The sequence below is a fragment of the Protomyctophum parallelum genome (assembly GCF_964188405.1).
Source record: "Protomyctophum parallelum genome assembly, chromosome: 12".
NCBI classification, from domain to species: Eukaryota; Metazoa; Chordata; class Actinopteri; order Myctophiformes; family Myctophidae; genus Protomyctophum; species Protomyctophum parallelum.
This window is the reverse complement of record NC_139712.1, coordinates 12,537,899-12,545,398: the sequence shown is the minus strand read 5'-3', so window position 1 is coordinate 12,545,398 and position 7,500 is coordinate 12,537,899. Positions and strand designations below refer to the sequence as shown.

General features: G+C 43.4%; 1 protein-coding gene across 1 annotated transcript in view; it reads right to left on the bottom strand.

The window, feature by feature from the left end:
- The window catches only part of phex (phosphate regulating endopeptidase homolog, X-linked), a 37,118-nt gene that overhangs the window by 17,523 nt on the left and 12,095 nt on the right, over positions 1-7,500 (bottom strand). Inside the window, exons 9-11 of the mRNA XM_083778575.1 lie at positions 7,272-7,355; positions 4,981-5,117; positions 2,752-2,845 (exon numbers count right to left, since the gene is read on the bottom strand). Coding sequence (XP_083634701.1) covers positions 2,752-2,845; positions 4,981-5,117; positions 7,272-7,355 — 315 coding nt within the window. The remainder of the gene's footprint in view (positions 1-2,751; positions 2,846-4,980; positions 5,118-7,271; positions 7,356-7,500) is intronic.

Sequence of the window (7,500 nt, the reverse complement as noted above, 5' to 3'; positions counted from 1 at the left end):
TTCTTTTTTATTAAGATAGCTTTTATTGGTTTTGTGAAGGGACAGACAGTAGGCTGACAGGAAACAGGAGAGAGAGATGGGGGGCAGGGGCGTCACTACCGTGACGCAGACAACGCGATTGCGTGGGGGCCCATGACGCCTGAGGGCACACCCAGGTCGGGAGAAAAAAAAAAGAGGTGGCAAATTTAAAAAATAAAAATAAACGAGGCGGCCGGGCCCCTTAACAATATATTGTTAACTGAGGTTGATTTTACGTCGCAAACCATTGTAGAAAAATACAATCACGACTTAACCTGTGAATTCCTCATTCAACTTGTATCATTCCGTGAGTGCCTGAGAGACAGCATTAGTTAACGTGAAGACCATCCGAGAGCTCACAAAACTGCTTATTGTGGAGAACAGCAGCATTAGTGCTAGTTTTGGCGAAGTCTGCACTGTATTGCTGCTTTTCCTAACCATTCCAGTCACAGTGGCATCAGCCGAACGGTCATTCTCAAAATTAAAGCTGATCAAAAGTTATCTGAGGAGTACAATGGGACAGGGTCGGCTCAGTGGACTTGCCACTCTGTCCATCGAGAATACCCGTGCACGCCAGCTGGATGTGAAGGACCTGATAGATGATTTTGCAGAGAGAAAATCCCGGAAGGTTCACCTATAAGGTAAGCAGAGCGCAGAGGCAGAGCCTCTTTATTTAATTACATAATTGCTGTCTAATTTTCGTGGTGCGCCGTCACCATATATTTATAGCTCAACTTCACCTCTTTTTTTTCTCTCTTTTTTTCTCCTCTCAACCCGCTGTCCAAGGTGGCCTGCTGCCTATGGGTGGTCTTCAAACGAAGCTTTTCATATGGAGATATGGAGATTTCATATGGACATTGTTGTGTTGGAAATGGAATGTTGCTGCATTTTACATGGAGGACTTGAGCATAATTAATTGACTTGTGCATGGGCGCATACAGCGCTATCAATTCTGCCCATCAGCTCATTTCTTGTGGTCAAAACAGCTTTGAGAAACAAAATTAATAGTTTAAAATAAAATGCCAGTGTTTTACAGTACTTGATTATTTTGTTGTTTTCCTTAAGCATTTCTAGACGGTTTTTAGTTTTCCGTGCTGCATGCGCAACATGACCTTATAGATTGACAGCATTGTTTTGGCTGTTTTCTTAGTTTCTTTTCATAATTGGCTAAACAGAAAAGAGACCGAATTTGATATATAATGCCACTTGCCACAGCTTGAATCTATTCATTTTAGAGTAGTGTTTGGTCTGATACAAAACCGTTGTTTTAAACATAGTTAATTTGTTTCTATATAGCGGCTTGGTGTGGGGGGGGGGCACTCTGGACCATCCTGCGTCAGGGCCTGTTGCTGCGTAGTGACGCCACTGATGGGGGGGGGAAGACATGCAGTAAAGGCCGTGTCGGGGCTCGGGAGTCGAACCCGCGGCACACTGCGACTGGATTACCAGTCGGGTGCCCAGACGGTTACGCCACCGCCTGGGCCATCAAATGTATTTTTCAGCTCATCTTCCATTTTAGAATATTCACTGTTCAGGTATTTGGAAAATGTATTTCTGCACATTGGCCCTGCTTTCACTGGTATATTTTGCTGACCAAGGAACAGACCGTTGAGAGGGGAAGCATTTCCTCAACAACATCGGCTACCTAGCAATCATTTTGTCAAGTTGACTCTTGGTGACATGCTACTGTGGCCATTTAAAATCGATATTTCCAACTCACAAACCATCTGATCTCGCTGTTATCCGCATTTGCCATTTATTGTAGCGTGTGGTAATAATGTTCGTTTTCTTCGTATGCGTTACAAGGGTTTGTGTGTCTGTGTCATAGACTGTAGGTCTGTACTGTTTACCTATACAGGCATAAGAAAAAGACCCGCCCTATACTCTGTCAGACTGTCTCTGATTGGCTTACCCTGAAATCTGGCCCTATACGTTAGCCAATCAATGACCTCTTCTGCGACTTCATGTTAGGTGTGAAGCCATGTGGGCTCAGATGCTAGTATGAGAGGCAGAGCACAAACGGAACTGTCAACACAGAGAGCGCTCTCTCTGCAGTCAGCAGCACAGAGACGCCTGTATGACAGTCTGACTCACGGAGCGACAGTGGCATGCACAGACAGACACTAGGGGGTGCTAGAGCCCTTTTGGCAATTTTGCTCTTAATTTTTTTTTGTTTAGTTTAGTTTTTTTTTCTTAATTTGTAGTGTGTGGACCATGCGGTGACATTGATCAATTCTTGATAAAAAACGCTTCTACTATATTATTTAGGCCCCCACAATCTAAAGCTATGTTTCTATGTCAGTGGTTCTTCGATAAATAAATAAAAATAGCAGACCTACAAGCTCGTAGCACGCCACTCGGTGGCGCGCTATGAGCTATTTTTCAATAGCTATAAAGCACCAAAATGGGTTCCCGCCCCAAAATGCGCAGCACAAGGTACCCCCTTTTTTTCACTTGAGCACCTGCCCCTCTAAATGTCTGCGCACGCCACTGCGGAGCGAAGTTGACATAATAATAACGCCATATCGCGGTTAACACACGCACAGTACTTATAACGCCGTTATGGAATGGGGAAATGTAAAGCGTTATACGTTACAAGTTATTGCAAAATAGTAGTTTTGTTATGTAACGTAACGCGTAACACTGATACTGTGTGTGCTGTGTGCTGCGTATGCGCGTGCGTGCGTGCGTGCGTGTGTGTGTGTGTGTGTGTGCGTGTGTGCGTGCGCTCACCCGTGCAAAGTCCAGGTATCGATACAGGAAGCGACGGCTCAGGGTGGTGATACGAGAGAAAACCGTCCTCCACTGGACATAGTTGGCTACCGTCCTGGTAGAGAGACATAGACACACACAGAGAGAGAGAGAGAGAGAGAGAGAGAGAGAGAGAGAGAGAGAGAGAGAGAGAGAGAGAGAGAGAGAGAGAGGGAGAGGGAGAGAGAGAGAGAGAGACATCCGTTTATTAGATCAGTCGATGTGTGGACTAGAGACTGACACGGGAGTGGATTTCCAATCCTGTAGAATGACTCCTGATCCCATCGAGATATCTCGAGACCACTCCAATAATAAGATGACCCCCATTTTTCAAGACTAATTAGTGAAAAAAAGTACATTGAAATTCAATTAGTCTAGTCCCCGTCCCCGATAACAAAACAAATAGTCTTATATTCAGCACAATATGGTAAGTTATAGTCATTAAGGCAATGGATGGCGTTCTTATTTTTTTTTAAAGAGTATCGTTTCATGCCATTAAACAATGTGGCACCAGGAACAGTTAACGTGGTAAATGTAATGGTATATTATATATATACACCATACGGCATATAATGCCTTAATCCAGTTTAAACAACAATCGTCAAAGGCCCCAACACATAATACCTTATACCATACCTATAGTCTTTCCATTATGGGCCAGCTGCTAGATCCCTGTTGCTATTTTGGAATGTATGTCAGTTAAAAAACAAAACATTGGTCAGTCACACCACGCCTATGGTAACAGTAGCCTACCTAAACCCAAACATGGTATTTAATGTTTTCTTTTATTAACCCATTTTGGCCGGGATCCCCTTTTGGTGTTAGCATTACGTTATGCTTTAGCTATTTAGAAAATAGCAGATCTACAAGCTCATAGCGCGGGGTTTTCTGGCTCAAACAGGTGCTCTGATTTGCCGGCAGTAAGTGACATCACTTACTGCAAATCCCATATATGTCAATGGGATTTGCCAGCAGATGTCACTGTTTTCACTGTGTTGCCTGTTTTCATTGTAGCTCAAAAGGCCCAAAAACCCCCAAAGAAAACTCCAGACCACAGAAAATCCACTGAATGTTCAAAGTTCAGGTTTTTTGGGTGTAATTGAAGTCATAAAACCTAAAAGAAAAAAGAAAAATAAAAATAAATGAAAATGAATGTCATAAAACCTTTAAACAACAACTAAGTGTATGCACAATGCACATATGCATTATGCAGGCACATACCCTCCATAAACTGCACTATGCAATTAAAGGTCTTGGACCACAATGAACTTGCAAATAAAGTACATAGTACCACAGTTGTGTACTGTAAACAAATACAAGTGCATAGGTTTAAACTAAAGACATTGTACAAATAAACAAAACTGTAATGTCTACTCTTTAGGCCTGAATATTTTTACAATTTTTACAGGCTGCATACACAGTATTGTTACCATTATGCTCAACTCTCATGAACCCTGTCAACAGCTTAGACTTCCCGACAAGTTCTCTGAGTCTAACAGACTGATCATTAGTCCTCACTTTTCGCTGCAAAAGCTCCTTTTGGGCGTCATCTCCCCCGCCGCCATCCATTTGTTGTTTCGTTGTGTGCTTTACGGTGCTACTCGGTGCTACTGTACTGTGATAGTGTGACGTGCTTCTCGTTGTTGTTGTGTCTGTTCAGTTTTCACTTCTTCCCGGAGTCTCCGCATTCAAGTTCCGGCTACAAGCACTGATGGATTATGGGTATGTGTAGTTCTCTCTTTTCTAACGCAACGTCAAAAGAGCGTTGTCTCACTGAAAGATGACTACAAATATGGGTGCTTCTGTTCTTTTGGTTGGCGCCACGACCAGCTGAAAATGATCACTGTGATTCCAGATAGATGTCATTCCCGCTCCTGCCCGCTCCCGTTGACTTTCATTCCCGTCCCGTCCCGATCACGGGATTAATAAAAATGTTAATCCCATCCCACGGGATTCCCGCGGGCAATCACGTGACCCACGGGAATCCCGACAAAATGTCACTCTCTAGTGTGGACTAGTGTCCACATTCTGGTGGTCAGTATGAAAGGTCAAAGGCCACCAGGGTTGTGGAGGTTAGTGTGAGAGGTCAAAGGTCACCTGGGTTGTGTAGGTCAGTATTAAAGGTCAAAGGTCACCTGGGGTGTGGAGGTCAGTATTAAAGGTCAAAGGTCACCCGGGTTGTGGAGGTCAGTGTCAAAGGTCAAAGGTCACCTGGGTTCCGTGGCGTTGAGCAGCTTGAAGAGCTCTTTGAGGTACTGAGGAGCTCTGACGATGATTGGCTCCGACGAGGACACCGCCGCGTCCGGATTGGACGACACCACGGCCTGCACGTACTTCAGCCAATCAAACTGCAGAGAGGACATTGAGTTCAGCCAATCAAACTGCAGAGAGGACATTTAGTTCAGCCAATCGAACTGCAGCAGAGGACATTTAGTTCAGCCAATCGAACTGCAGCAGAGGACATTTAGTTCGGCCAATCAAACTATGGAGGGAAGAGAGAATGAATGAACGTGTAGATCTGAACATAGTCCAGTCACACGCGCACGCACATGAGTGCGTGTGTGTGCGCGTGTGTTCTTTATGAAGTCACACTGCCGTCACGAGGCTGTTAATGTCATGCTCTGTGTCATGACCCCACACACACACACGCACGCACACACACACGCACACGCACACGCACACGCACACGCACACGCACACACACACACACACACACACACACACACACACACACACACACACACACACTCTACCACATGGCTGTGTACTTGGACCCCTCTATTATCACCTTCAACAACAAACCTCTTCGCCATCAACAGCCGATCTATACAAGCTCTTATCTTTATTATTAATTTAAGAAAAAAATGACATTATTATTATTATTATTAGTGCATACCTATTGACACGCACCTGGACAGTGGGTGCAGGGCCATTAAGGAGGTAGGGTGCACTGCACGCCATTCTTTTGGTAAAGAAAGTCATTCTTTACTTTTTATAAGTAAAGAATTTATTTACTTTTAAGAAAGTAATTCTTTAACCAAAAGAATGGTGTGAATGCGGTGCGCCCTACCTCCTTCCAATATTAATATTAGTACCTGTGGAATGGCCCTTTGTAGAATTAAATTACATATATATAGTATATGTATAAGTAGCTCTCAATGATGACGTAATAAAGATGTGGATTAAAGGACCCAATGTCAGAGTGTAATTGGTTTTCGATGGTGACGTTTGTCAAGGAAATGTGGAATACCTAAGTTGTACATTTAAGGACATCATAAACCAAACCATGAGAAGCTGTTTTCTGTCCCCACTGACATTTGACCTGTGACTTGTGTGGTCTGGAGGGGTCTTCTCATTGGCATGTGTTAGGACTAGAGCTGGGACTCGATTAAAAAAAAAAATCTAATTAATCAGAGGCTTTGCGATTAATTAATCTAGATTAATCGCATTTTAATCGCATATCATTATTTGACCCGAGAACAGTGAGAAAGCAATTTTTTCAAATGGATTTTGGTATACTAGTGAATCAATGAATAGTGAATACATTAGTTTAAGCAATAAAACATTGTTTTTGTAGTAATAGGGGTAATAATTATTTATTGAATAATTGCACACAACTGTGCTGTAATCCACGCTACCATCGGATAGCCTTTTAAATCCTATTTCCAATCCACGGGGACAAGCAAAGTGATCTCAGCGGCTTCCCCCAGTCTGGTGAACTGTCTGCGGTTTCTGGTGGTGTTATTGTCTGAAGAGGACACAGACACTTGGTGCGCAGGTCCGTCTGAAAACTGTCCAGTGACAACGTTCCGCGGTGAAAAAAATAGTGCGATTAAAATGCGTTAAATTTTTTAATGCATTCATTTTTCTGTCGTTTATTAATCGTAATTAATCGCAATTAGTCCCGGCCCTAGTTAGGACCCACCTACTCCCTGAGGGGGGTAGTAAATGTATTTAAGCTGAAGTCTAACTGAGATGTGTGGAGTCAGTACGGTGTTCCATTGTAACGCTTCACTACTGTCTCCGTATTCGAATACATTCTGTTCCAATACTCTGAAACTCTGAATTGTGTCCGTCTCATTATTTTGTTTAACTGTTTATAAGTGGATTAAAGGTAATGCTCCTGTGTATACATGTATGTAATCTGGCACCACTGCCGTATCAGGCACAGTTTGCTGGGACGGTGCATACGCATCAAAAGTAGCGGGTTGGCTGGGACGGACAAATTACATATACATACACATAGTATATGTATATGTAATTGGTTGACAGTTTGTAGCGGTCGAAAGTACTTGCGTGCTCTGCTTGCGCACTAGTTGGCCATTTATGGCCTACTAGTGTGCAACAAGCAAGTATGCACTCGACAGAGTGCAGTTCTAGTTAGTACTAGTTAGTACCTGTGGAATGGCCTTCTGGAGACGAGACAGGCTGTACTTGTTGTACTAGTTGGTACTAGTTAGTACTAGTTAGTAGTACTAGTTAGTACTAGTACTAGTTAGTACCTGTGGAATGGCCCTCTGCAGACGAGACAGGCTGTACTTGTTGTACATGCTCTCACTGGTCCTGTTCTCGTACGGAATGAGGATCTGTAGAAACACAGAGAAACAACACAACCATGTCAGCAACAACACAACCACAACTAGGGATGTCCCCATACACTTTTATCGTTCCCGATCTGATCCCGATACCACAATTTCTGTGTTGGTCGATACCGCTACTGAATACCGATAC